This window comes from Solenopsis invicta, chromosome 4 (genome assembly GCF_016802725.1).
Source record: "Solenopsis invicta isolate M01_SB chromosome 4, UNIL_Sinv_3.0, whole genome shotgun sequence".
NCBI lineage: Eukaryota > Metazoa > Arthropoda > Insecta > Hymenoptera > Formicidae > Solenopsis > Solenopsis invicta.
The window spans coordinates 22,396,744-22,410,746 of NC_052667.1; the positions used below are offsets into that span (position 1 = coordinate 22,396,744).

The 14,003-nt window shown below is 30.9% G+C and overlaps 1 protein-coding gene across 5 annotated transcripts in view; it reads left to right on the forward strand.

The window, feature by feature from the left end:
* Positions 1-14,003, forward strand: part of LOC105196128 (diuretic hormone 44) — a 39,992-nt gene that overhangs the window by 21,693 nt on the left and 4,296 nt on the right. For 4 of the 5 annotated variants that reach the window (XM_039447943.1, XM_011161888.3, XM_026139551.2 and 1 more), the window contains exon 2: positions 12,371-12,547. In XM_039447943.1, the coding sequence (XP_039303877.1) occupies positions 12,371-12,547 (177 nt within the window). Of the gene's footprint in view, positions 1-3,472; positions 3,584-12,370; positions 12,548-14,003 lie in introns of those variants that run through there. The other variant, XM_011161887.3, reaches the window with a different exon arrangement.

Below are 14,003 nucleotides of genomic sequence, written 5' to 3' on the forward strand. Positions count from 1 at the left end.
TAAAACTTTAAAAATATATCAAATAATTTAGCAGTTTTTATCAATTGTTTCAAATTAACAAACGTGTGCGTAAACAATTAACAAAATAAGCTCTAAAACTGTTATAGTCAGTAATAATGCTACGTTTTCCTTTTTTATTCTTTTCACATGAATCACCGATACAAAATATTTACAAAGTAATGTATACGAATGTGTATTCGAAAAGTCTCTCGCTTTGATGTAAACCAGTTTTCGTCGCTTTGTACAAATATCTTATGCTGTTCCGCAACACAAAACGTAGAGCACGAGTAGCGCAATAATATATAAAGATTAGATTAGGTTACTAATTTTATAGCTAAATTTCATAATGCGGTGCGTCTTTCATTCTATCTATAGCTTTTACTATCTTATAAACTCTCTTATCGGCTGCTATTCCGGTTTACTCTGATTTTATGTTTAAAATCTCATTATGAGAAAAATGAGAAAGAAAAAATATAAATAAAACAGTTTTAAGACTCTACAAATATAAAAAATAATTTTATATTATCAATGAAACTCATTATTATTTAAATTATGCAATTTGTAAAGGAAATCGTGCAAATTTTATTCTCATTTTTAAAGAATTTATTTCTAGCAGATTTTATATAGAAAAAATGCGGTTGTGTTTGAAGGTTTTTACTTCTCTTACTTTTAATTATCTAAGTAGTAGTTTATGTTTTTATCAATATTAATAAAATATAATCTTTAGTTTCCGAGAAAGAAGGGACTGCCACTTTAGGAGTCCTATGTCGATAGGCGACTTTCCTCTATTAATCAGCGAGCTTTGATATTATAGAACGGGAGCGATCTGACGCCGTCTGCATATCAAAATAATTTGAAACAGAGTTGATTTATCTTCTCTTCGGTTAAACATGATCGTTGACCCTGTGTAAAGTTGCGTCCCAGTCGCCTTGTGTTTCCGCCCGATCAGTGTTCTGTTCTTCCTTCCCCCTCCCCTCAACTTGTTCCAAAATTCACTACCAGTACTGAAAATCTATAGTGCATAAACTATAGTTTTTTAACGCTAAATTTTAACACAGCTTTCTTTCCCGTAATATCTCGCTAGCGAGCGTGTCTTTCATAAGAAAAATGCATTGAATTATCCATTGGAGATTTTTACGGTTTCCTTCGTTCAGGCAACGAACAAGCGAAACGAAAGATTCCGTGAAATAAAATACCACTGACGATTGATTCATACATGCGCATAAGAAAAGAGAAAACTTTATTATATACGAAGTCATAGAAAAAAATAACTTAACAGAAATACGTGGCTTCATACAAGTTCGTTTTTAGCAACAATTTTTGCGATTACGATTGAACATGTTTTATGCCACGTGACTCGGTTTGATATAAATAATAAAATATTATTTTTATGATAAAGTACATTTTTTGTATTAATATATAATTTATGCTAACAAATGTATTATTTCAATTTTACATTAAATTTTCTACTGAGAAATTTCTGGAAGAAAAATCTGATAATTTTAGAATGTTTAATTTATTGAATCGTTAGAGAATTTTTTTGGTATTTATTGCACAATGGAATGATTAATATAAAAATGGTTATATAAATCTTTGGAAAAAAATAACGTATTTGCCTCGAAGAAATTTTTATGAAAACTTTGCATTTTGTGTGTGTGTGTGTGTGTGTGTGTGTGTGTGTGCGTGTGTGTGTGTGCGTGTGTGTGTAAATTTGCATCAACTTACGCAATCTGATTTAACACAAAATTGATTTTGTATAATGTGATTTTTTAACTAAAATCTTTTTTATAACAGAAATTGTTGCACTTGTACAGAATGTTCTATTCATTTGTTATTTTATTACAGTGGTTAACAGTGAAGCACAGTTTTCTTTGTCTTTCTCTAAACATAGCGGTAGCATAATTATCATATTGTTGTATTTTCTTCAAAATTTGACTCTGAATACCTTTGCGATAAGTTACAGCCAGGTTTCTCACCAAAAGCGCGCACAGTATTTTACGTCTGGCACAAAATGCTTTTGCTTCACAGTACTATGGGCAGTATGCGGGTACCCATTGTTCTATATACAACCTTTGATCCTTAATTTATTCGTCCGCAAATAATGTCAATGGTGATCACCTATTGTGCATAAGCTCCTACAAACGCTCTGCAAACTCCGTTAACATGACCATTGTAGACCACCATTTTCCGGTAAAATATCGAGATACAGCTGTCACGAACAGTATTTTGAACATTATCTCCAATAATTAGTCATTTACTTCGCGATTTTGCGATTTATTTTTATCCAGCAGGTAGTGACAGTAGCTTCATCCCGATCGATCGGTGGATTGAAGGAACTCATTAAGAGCGGCTGATATTTCAGACGCTGGAAAAAAAGTTTTTGTTGAAATCTGTCAAGCCGGTTTAAGAATCTTTCTGCGAGGAAAAGAGTCCGCAACGAAGGTGATGATATGAAAAGGTTTTTTCTCGTACATTGAATTTTCATAATTTTCCGCAGACGATTATCACGGTTGAATAATAATTATAGTTGTTATAAAATTAATTAAATTAAATGAATTAATTTTTAACTCGAATTAGTGATTTTTGAAGCACATAAACTTTAACATATTAATTGTTTTTTTAAATAAAAAAAATTACCTATGTAAAAAAAAACAATTATAAAAGAAAAAATACATTCCCAGATAAAAAATAATGTCTTTATTATTTCATATAAATTTAATTTACATTTTATTGAACTTATTTGAGATGATCCATATTATCATTGTTTTTAATAATGTAACTTTAAAAAATTACTACTTTTAATTTAATATAAATAATACTTTTTAAAATTAACTTTTAATTTAAGTTAAGTTAAATTAAACCTAACTGTAACTTTTAACCGAATTAGTTTTTTGGCCATATGACTTTTAATGTAACTAAATTAATTTTATAAGCCATTAATTTTAACTTAATTTGGTTAAAAAAGAATATTAACTTGCTCACCCTTGATGATTATATTTAACGCTATAGGGATTGAGCATTCTTTTTAAATCACGTAGAGTGAAAACTCACTCGAAAATTGCACAAGTTCAATTTTCAATTTAGTAAAAATTTCACAGAGTGATATTTCGCTCTACAAGATTCAAAGAATGCAATAATGACATGGTTTGTTTTTTTGGCTTATTATTGAAATGCTAAATACTCAAGTAATTCAAAATAAAAAAAAAACTCAAAAATTTTCCGGAACTTTGGAAGGGAATACATTTAACGAAGACTTTCACAGAAAATTTCTTGTGCTTATAAATCATGTCTCTACGAAAAATGCGTGTTGTACAGTGGAATAAACGAAGGTAATGGAGTAAGGCAAGTGAGAAATTATATTCGACCGTCTCGAAAGGGGCAGTTAAATTAAATTTGGTCACGTGCGCTCCCGCCACGTCGACGACCGCATCACCGGTCATTAAAGCGATGCTCCGGAATTAAAGCGCCTCAGTACCGCGTGTCCGTCGGTAAAGTGATGAATGAACGAACGAACCGGTCCTTTGTGAAAGAGCTCACCGACTACTTTGCTGAATGGATCTTTTATACGCGAATGAAAAAAATAGTATGTTTGCAAGCTTATTTTACAAAAGTCAATAATGACAAATATTAACTGTATTAACTAGAACAAAGATATTATATGGACATTTTAAGAATCGTGATTTTAATTCTTATAAGTTTTAAGAAATTTTGATTAAGGAATCTTCAATAATATATTATTTGTTATTGGGATAGTACGGATTGTGTGTGTATATAATTCTATATATAATATAATAATTTGTTCATACAAATTTAAAAGAAGTTAGCTACTTCTAAGCACCATCCGCATGCAAAGATTTTTTCATATACAAATATTATATCTTATTTTCTAAAATTTATATTTTTATCTTTTTACTAATAAGAAAAACACTTTGTGACGAATTTTTTAAGCAAAAATGTAATAGCTAAATTATTAAAAAGATTCCACATTTGAGTATGAAATACTTGCAAGATATAATTTGTGTCAAAGCTATGATATCATGCACCCCTTAAATTGCACATTTTCGGAAAGAAGTCAGTTACTTCTAAATACATCGTCCACGTGCGAGAACATTGGGTAGCAAATGATACGTCATCGCGCTATTAACATAATGCTCCGTTGACACTTCAACAAACTGGCGACATTTGAATAAGACTGTCGTTTTTTAGAACGTTACGCTACATTGAACGACTCCGTTGCCAGTCCCTTTTCCCTTAATTTACATCTTAATTCGCTCTCCCAGCTGACGCTCTCATTATCTATCTTTGCTTTAATTTAAAAAATGTATATGCTGGCGTTATTATTATGCAAAATAATATTTTTATATCTTTTAAATATATTTTCATAATAATAATTTGGTATATGTGTGTGTATGTGTATCCATTAATATATATTTTTTTTAATAATATTTTTTTCCAAAAATGTTATTTTCTAAAAATATTTTAGCGAAATGGATATTAATGGACACATTAAAATTAAATATAATGTAATATTAACGCTCGTAGCTTGTACAGCGACACGTGTAACGTTCGGGATGACAAATGTTCATTTTAATCTCCTGTGAAGACACATTTCTCAAATAAATGAGGTAACATGTAACAGTGCCAGAATTCCGTAAGATTATCTCATTTCACGTTGTTGACAAGATATTACAGAATAATATCTCTCATTCTTCTCCATTTCTATGATATTTTTGCGTTATTCAAATTAATTTATATCAATTTAAATGACAATCAATTTTGCAATTTGTAAGCATTTGTCTTCCTAAATGGTCCACAAATTTCTTAATGCTATTCTTATACTTTTTAAGACTTCCTTCATACGTGATATGTTCGACGTGTGACGTTTAAGGCGACCAGAATTTCTCTTTAAAAATTTCTAAATACGGACCAAAATGATTACGACAATCTTTCTCTCGTGCTTTAGCCATCGATATGACCGATTGGCCGTCCGACGTTAACGCTTGTGTCGTAAGTCATGTCGTCAGCAAATTAAAATCACTCGCTCTCCCGTGGATCGCAAAATTGCTCTCGTGTTTCGAAAATAAACACTGCCATACCATAAATATCCAATATCGGAATCCCGAAAATTTAGATCTCATAAATTGCAAATATTTGAAAATTCCCTCCCGGATGTAAATTTAAACGCGAAGTTAAAATTATCAAATTTTGAAGTTAAAATGTTTCAAGTATTGAAATTACCGTTCGTGAGAAGAGAATATCATAGGTGGTTCATGAAAGTGGATCGGTCGATGAATCGCGTTCTTTCATCAGGACGTCGCGCCGTGTTGTCTCAAGGAGAAGCGATGTTCCGTCCAAGATTATATTTTCCCGACATACATTATATAATATATCAAACGCGGTTGAGTCATATAGATACCATCAATGTAAACTAATTATTTTGTCTCGCCGGTGTTTACCGATATTATTACGTACGTCGTGGAAGATCGAGGATTGCCGAAAAGGAGATTTAGATAGCACCTACATCCTCTATCTATTTCTTTCACGTTTGATAAACGAGCTAGAATGGATAACATGCAGATCATCAAGATTGATGAGACTAGTTGACATTGTAGCTTATCGAGATTGGAAAATCAGGCGATTTAAAGCAAATGTGGCAATTTAAAGTTGCAATTTAAACGTTGCAATTCGATGTATAATTGTCACGTTAAAATTCATTATTTCATTCATTGCTTATCACAAAGTTCATATATCGCAGTATTAACATAATAACTATTACGAGAGATATTTATTTTATGGTTTTTGTTTTAGTTAAAAACTGTTTAAATCTAAGTGGATTTATAATTTAAAATTGGATTATTTAATATAAGCTTTTTTAAATTTTTTTTTCTTTGCATTTAAATTGTTGGAAAAAAAACGTAAAAATAATTTTGAATTAAAACGGTATAACTTGAAACGTTGCGCTTGCGTCGGACTATAAAATTACTCGTTCTACTTCTTATTGCAATTGATGACGCTTTTGTTTCAACGAACGCGCAACGACAGAAAATTCAACAGATCCAAAATATTACATGATACGCGATATTTCAGTGAAAAGCAAAACACACTGTGACAGTTGATACACGAGTTTTTGTCGAAGAATCAAGAACAACATTGTTACGATGTCACGATGAATATTTTGTAAATAATGTAAATGGATATTTTTTGTAAGAGAATTAAGAAACAAAAGGAAAAGAAAATTAGCTATTTGATTGAAAATAATAATATAGAAATCTGTTACAAATATCTGTCAATCCCAAATTACAGATATTTAAATTCGCGCTATTTATATTTATATCTAAAAACATGAAGGAAATACAATATATTGTTCTTCAGTTTAAATCCGCAATCTGCATTCTGTGTAAAAAACGAAGAAAACGATTTTGTTAATTACCGAAGTTAAAAAGTGTATACGCTTCGTCGCAAATTGCATACATAAACCGTGAACGAAATTCATTACGACTTAAAACAATCGGACAGCTGGAAAAACGGAGTATGTGATGCACGGTACGACGGTAATTAACTTTAGGATAATTGGAAATGCGTTATTCTTTTTTTCTTTTTTTCTAATGGACAGCCGCTGTTCCCGAAGAACAGTCTCGTTACAAACGAATTTCCATACAAAATGGATTTCCTACTAGTATTGTTTTCCTACTGGTATTGCTTTCTCTTACTTTGTTTGCCATTTGACAAACAAATTAAGAATGCAGGACGACTTGTTTGCGTTAGATTCATAGCATTCATACATACCTATTATTTTTTGCACGTATATGTGTTTAAAAATATTTGAAAATGTGCATTCTACGCTTGAAAAAAGTATTCATCAATAATTTATCAATAGCAAATTTATAATGTATAATAATTAAGTTATTCGTGACAATTTTATGATCTTATAGTCAACCAATGTCCAATAAGTCGCTAATACAAAGTAAGAGTTAATAAAACAAGAAGAAAAGATTCGCGAACTTTATGTACGTGAGGAAGTAAGTTTACGATCAGAAACAGTAGCCGAGTTGAAAGAAGTTGGAAGAACCAGGAAAACGGACTAAATAAATAAGGATAAATGAGACTTTTCGCGTAGAAATATTCTTTCGTTCTTGTCAGTTTTTTTCGGATCGTGAATAGATATAAAATATTTTTAATGTATGTAAATGATGACTAATATATAACAGAGTAAACAGATATTGATATTTTCGGTCATTTTATATATTTAATATTAACATCATTAATATTTAACTGTATAATAATTGAATAGTGTGAGATTACAGTTTTGGCACAACAGATTTCAAAATAAGCAGAACAAATTAATAAACAATAAATAACAGACAAATATATAAATCATTAATTATTATTACATTTAAGATTTCGCCTAATAATCAAAAATATAAATATTATATAAACTATACGTAGCCTTTGAAAAGAAAATTTTATTACGCAATAATAATAACGTACGTAAAGTATCATTTCTTTAAGGTTTTTGCTAGATGAAAAGTAACATTTGCAGCTTAAATAAATAAAATTTATTTCGTTTGAAAATACAAGGGGATTTTTTTCATAATTACTGAATTGTGTCTGAATCTTATCATAAATTCCAAACAGCGTTTAGTAGTTCTGGACATCTTATGGGATCTGAATAAATCTCCGAATAGAAGTTAACCGAAAAAACTGAAAGAGTTGAGATATTCTAGAAAAAAAAAAGTGAATATTCGAAATAGCGTGAGCCAATTTATATTGCCTAAATGATACGGTATTGCAGGCGTAATTCGCTTTTATTCATAAGCGAATTACACCTCAATTAGTAGTCATTTACATAAATAACGTGTTGGTATGAGCACCGTCAGCGGATAACGAGGACATAATTTGATTCGCATTTGCGCATCAATTTACCGCGATATCTCTATTATGCTCGAACAACAATCTTCTCGAATTTGCAGCATCATTTACATATCGGAAAATGAACCAGGAAATATCGCGGCTTGTTGCAATGCTTTTGCAAAATTAAATTTCAGCGAGCGTTGCAACGACTCGAAGCAAAGATCCTGCGTTGAGCGAATCGGAGCAGACTTGCTTCGTTGTCCCGTCTGATTTGATAAGGCTTCTTCTACTGAAATATCTTGAATCGATCGCACACCTTCTGTGAAGCTAATCAGAATAATTGTGGTGGAAGGAAACTGGCGGCAGTTATTATTTTTAATCAATTTACAATATTTATTAATTAAATAATTACTAACTGTAAGAAAGCAATTATAATAGTACGCCCGAATGCAATTATTAAGTGCATTTATTATAGAAAAATGTTCCCCTTTTATAATTTATAATTAATATTTATTAATATAATTATTAAATTTATTGAAAATCTTTGAAAAGGAAAATATTTTAAGATGTATTAATTAACATTTATTAATATAATATTTTATATCATCGATATAATTAATATAACCGTCGCTAATATTGATTAAATTACCATCTAACTATACATCATTTTTGCATTTCATTACCAATCCTTAAAATAATGAATTATAATTGTTATAATGGATAAAAGCATACCGCTTTTTGTTTAATTTTATATAATCTATTACTTAAAATGTAGTTTAAATTATAACACAATATATTTCTTTTTTTTCAAATTGTATAATTAAATTTCATTATTTTAGTAAAAGTAAAGAAGTATATTTTTATGAATATTTGATATTTCCGTATTTAAAAAATGTTTACTTTCTAGTATAAAACGTAATTAAAAAAGGCCAAATTGAATAAGTCAGTACTTATTAATTAATTGTAATTTATTCATTTTTATTGTAGAGAAATATTATGTCTCCAATATATATTTGTTATTAAAAAATATAAAAAATAATTTTAATTGTACAGATAAATTTTAATTATGTTATTTTCCAGTTTCACAATTTTTCTATTTTCTAAAAATAAAGATTATTCTGTTCTTCTTTTAATTTATCTTCACAAATTTGAAATAAATATTTTCTTAATACAGAAATACATTGAGAAAGATAAAATTGTCTTTTTTGAAGAGAATAATTTACAATTTATTTCAAAAGGAAAAAGAAAACGGGAATGATTAAATAACGTTTCGTTTTGCTTATTCTATATCTCTTTTAACGTTATAGCTCTCTTTTAACATTCGCGTTGTCTACTAATTGTCCAAGCTGCCTAATGAACAGTAAGAGGGCCTGTAGCTCAGCACTTTGATAACGAGACACCTAATTCCCTTTGACCAGTGTACCAATCTCAGCCTAGACATTAATTAAAAATCCACGAACCTTGCACTAGCACAATACTAGAAAGGAAGAGGACAGTAATAGAGGGATAGAAATCAAGACGTGGGATCGAATCACTACGCCGCGCCGCGCCGGTAGACTCGCAGCGTGTAATTGAAAAGCGGGACGGCAGCCCTAAATTACGAACGGCAAATTAAGCCCCTTGGTGTTAATGGACCAGAACGATGACGACAACGACGACGACGACCATGATAACGTCTACGTCTCGTAGAATTTACCATGTTTTATGTGTTGACGTCATCGAATTTGTTTATTATACAGAAAAAAAAATTGATCAAAAGTTAATACAGAAGTTTTGAAACATAATTGCTAAAAGAAATAAATTTTGAAAATTATTGTTGTCTTGACATTAAAAAAAAAATGAAGTAAGAAAAAGTTAAAAAAGTAAATTAAAAGGAAAAAAAAATAATATTTTAGAATAAAGAACTTATTTGACCGATAATGTGAAAACATAATATAAATGAAGTGCTTTTTAGCAGTCATAGCTAGATAATAAAAATAATACTGTATTTTTTTCGTATAATTTTAATTTGTATAATTAAACGTGTATCTTATATATTTATTACATCTAATATCTAAACAAAAATATAAAAATGTTTTTATTATAGAAAAACAAACTTTTATATACGTCGTGATTAAATTAATTTTTCTGTTTTTTTTTCTTTATTTTTTAAAAATGTTGAATATTATTTGTAATATTACGCGCAATGAAAAAATAGAGATCATAGAGATTTAAATTGTGTTTAATACGACGATGATGATATTTTATGTTTTGTGAGAAATGTTATTGCGTGCATGAGAATAACGACTTCACCACTGAGTTGCAAAAGTAATTTAACAAGGCTCCCTCGGGGAGCATACTCTAACGCGAATTGAGGAATAGATTACCTTAGAACGACTGGATGTTGGCACGGCAAGCAATTTATGCACAAAGTAGTTCTTCTCACCTGCCATCGCAGCCATCGCACATTGTACAAATTGCAGAAAAATCAAATATTAAATTTTATATTTATTGATTGACTTTAGCTATCTAAATTGAAAAATTATTAAATATAGTATCTCAAATAATAATAATCAGTGCAATCTAGTTGCTAGGCAAACGGATTTACAGGCAAATGTATATTAATATTTTTTGCAATATGACGCTTATTGCCAAGAAACACATTACATACACTAATACACTAATTTCACTTTGTTCAAATATTGGCACTTTTTCTTGATAATTTTACTGTTTTTATAACATGGAACTAGAAACTACAAATTTTTTCAGAATATTTGGTACATATTGAGCTTATTTTTAGTGGCTCGTTTATCTTTTATTGTAACATAATGTTACTATTAATATTTACTGTACTTCCGTATATTTCCTAAAAATCTTTTAAACTGGTATCCAAAGATTTTCAATATAGTGTAATATGCAACTTAAAAAAATTACGAAAATTTGCGGATTTTATGTGAAAATCAACAATATTTAATCAAAGTTTTTTTTTTATTATATCATTTTGCGCTTGTATTTTTTTCAGAATTTATGGAGGTAACATTTTGGATGACAATTCTACGCTTGATTATTCATATTTATATGTTATTATATTACAGGTTTTTTAATTGATTAACAATTAAGCTCTAAATAAAATTATCATGTAAAATTATCACAAACAAGTATTTATAATAATTATATTTAAAAAATGTTAAATTTTAATTTTGAACATGAAACAAAATATTGCCTAGAAATATTTTAAAATGTATTAAATATCTTAATATTCGGTGTCGGAATTTCTCGTAAATCATCTTGTGATAGATGATAGAGAGAGAGAGAAAAGACAGAAGCCGTTAAAAGAATATCTGCTCTCGAATCGAGTAGACTCTGGAGAAAAGAAGAAAAAACTTACTCGACACGCAAAGAATGGGCGCGCAAATTCGCCTGCGCAATTTTCTACTTTTCTTCCTAGTTTCGTCACATTATACGATCTATATTTAGTCTAGAATCGATTCCTCCATCTACTCTAAACTTTTTCTTCGAAGTTCTATCTCGACGAAAAAAATCAAAACAAAAGTGTATCACGACGCGAAAAGGTATGCAACCTAAGCATAATTAAGTGATCATATAAATTCGAAGGTCTCGAATGTTATAAAACCATCGTGAAAATAAAGAAACGATGTTTCGATTTTTTTATGACAAAAATATTTAGGGGAAGGAGAAATGTTTCTGTCAGCATCGAGACCGATTGTTTCTATGTAGTCAAATGAATTATCTTCTTAAAGATACAGTAGATAAACCTGCATACAGTTTAAACGCTAATTCTGAACGGTTTAATTTAGAAGGATTTTTTCATGATACGATACTCTTGGTGATTTGCTATATTTCTGGAACGTAGCGATCGATGAAAATCAGATGTGTATCTTCTTCTGATCAGCGGGAATTCAAACCCGGATCTTCGGTACAGAAAGCAGACTCACTCTACTCTCTGCGCCACGATCCCTACTGTGATGACGTTCCAAAATTCACTGCTATTACTGAAAATTTGTAGTATGTATATGTAACGTGAATTATAGATTTTCAATACCGTTAGTTTATATCGAAACCCAGCTCATATATTATGTGCAAATAAACGTTATGAGTTTTATATTTTAATAAATTAATTAAATAATAAGTGAAATTTTAACAAACTAATCATCGATGTTTACGAAATGTAATAAATGTAGTCTTGTCGATCGTATTGTAATACGAACGTTATAAATGAGAATGAGGATATCAAGCTTGGAACGGAACATCGGAGATAACTAAAAGTGATTGTACTCAAGATGACTCATTCACGAGTCGAAACGTTTACTGTTCTCTTTAAGAAAGTAAATTATTTGTTTACACACGAACACTCAGTATCAGCTCACAGAGGCTTTTCTCCTTCCCAATGTGATTTATATTTTGAGAGCCTTAATACAACTACATTATTAATAAAAATATTTAGTTTACTGTCTCTGTAACGAATACTTGGCCGACTACTTGTTATCACCTGTTTTGATATTATGATGTTGTGTTTCAGATGAACGATATTAATTTACATTCTTCCTGCACGATGATACTGCTTGGTATCTTGGCGTCGACGACGATAATCGGCCTCACAAGTTCCGCTCCTTTATCGTCGTACGAAAGAAGGGACGTGTCGGACGAGCGTCCTAAAATTTTCCTGTTGATCGATCGAAGAATACCAGAATTGGAGGTACGTTTTCTCTCGAATAAAATAATACGGCAAATAGAAATATTCTGAAATCGGAAACAAAGCGATCGAGAAATAACTTTAATCTTGATGATCGGAATTATATCTCTTCCATTCGTTTTACTTATAGATGGAAAATTGAGACGTACAGAAACTAAAGTATAAAAACACGAAAATCTTACACAAAATACATCTATACACGAATGAGAAAAGAAACTTTTTTATTAGATCAAATGCTAAGAATTTTACAATTAATAAGAACAATAAATTTTTTAAATTATTATCGTCACACACGTTTGTTCAGGGCCCGATTAAAATAATCAGAGTTATTTCATGTCCCCTTCACATTTATTCACGTTTTAATTTTATTTCTACACAAATGAATTAAATTTTGAGTACAAAAATGTTTTTCAAAATCCAAAAGCGCAAGCTAATGATTCATCTTTATCGCATCGCATTTGGAAAACGTTGGGACTTATCTACAGATTATTAATGATGCTCCCTTATCGCGGGCGCAGCTTTTTCTCTTCCACTTGCATCCTTAGATTGATGCAAATTTACAGCATTTAAGGCAAATGGAAGAGAAGAAGATGCACCGCGATAAGAAAGTATTATCAATAATCCGATGGGTTCTAAACGCTCGAGAGCGGAAATCGCGAAATACACAGAACAACGTATTCCAAATATATATGTACGAATGCCATTGTGTCGGACAACACGCGTCGGCACGTGTCTCGTCAGATCGCTTAGTTTACGAGCGCTTTTGCATTTCGAATAGTTAGCGCGTGTTACGATCGACCGGTATTCGCGCGGATGACGCACACTTTACGCGCGCGACGACGGGATGCAGTAGGGCGGTGCATAAGGGACGCGCCTCGCAGTTTGGTATCGGAAAATGGTTATGGAAAATAATGACGTAAACGTACGTACATACGCGGAAATGTGTGTGTGTGTGTGTGTGTGTGTGTGCGAGGATGAATCAGAAACGCGAGAGTCCGCATGAATGGAGTCCGTCTCTCACTAGTTTCCATCGCACACGGGAGATCCCACACGTCGTGTTACAGAGGATTTGCATTCTCCCGTTGCATTCCTCTGTATGCGCCGACTTACAGAGCGGAGATTTCGACACGCGAGAATATAAAGCCTTCCTTTATTCGCGGCTTTTCCCACTCTTCTCACCAATAAAAATTCACAAATATCGAATGCATTAATCTTAATATTGGACAAACTAAGGATACACACAATACTGAGAGAAGTATCTGAGAAAAACATATCGCAATATTTCTCATATCTGCAAGAATAAATCACCTCTTCGAGATCATTTTCAAGAAAGCTATCTGCGCCGCCGTGGAGAAAAAGTTATGTATGTGCACGATAACGCAATCTGACAATAACAAAGGAAGTTATCGTTGTCATTATTCGTGGGTGAATCTTCGTATACTATTCAGCGAGTTATTTT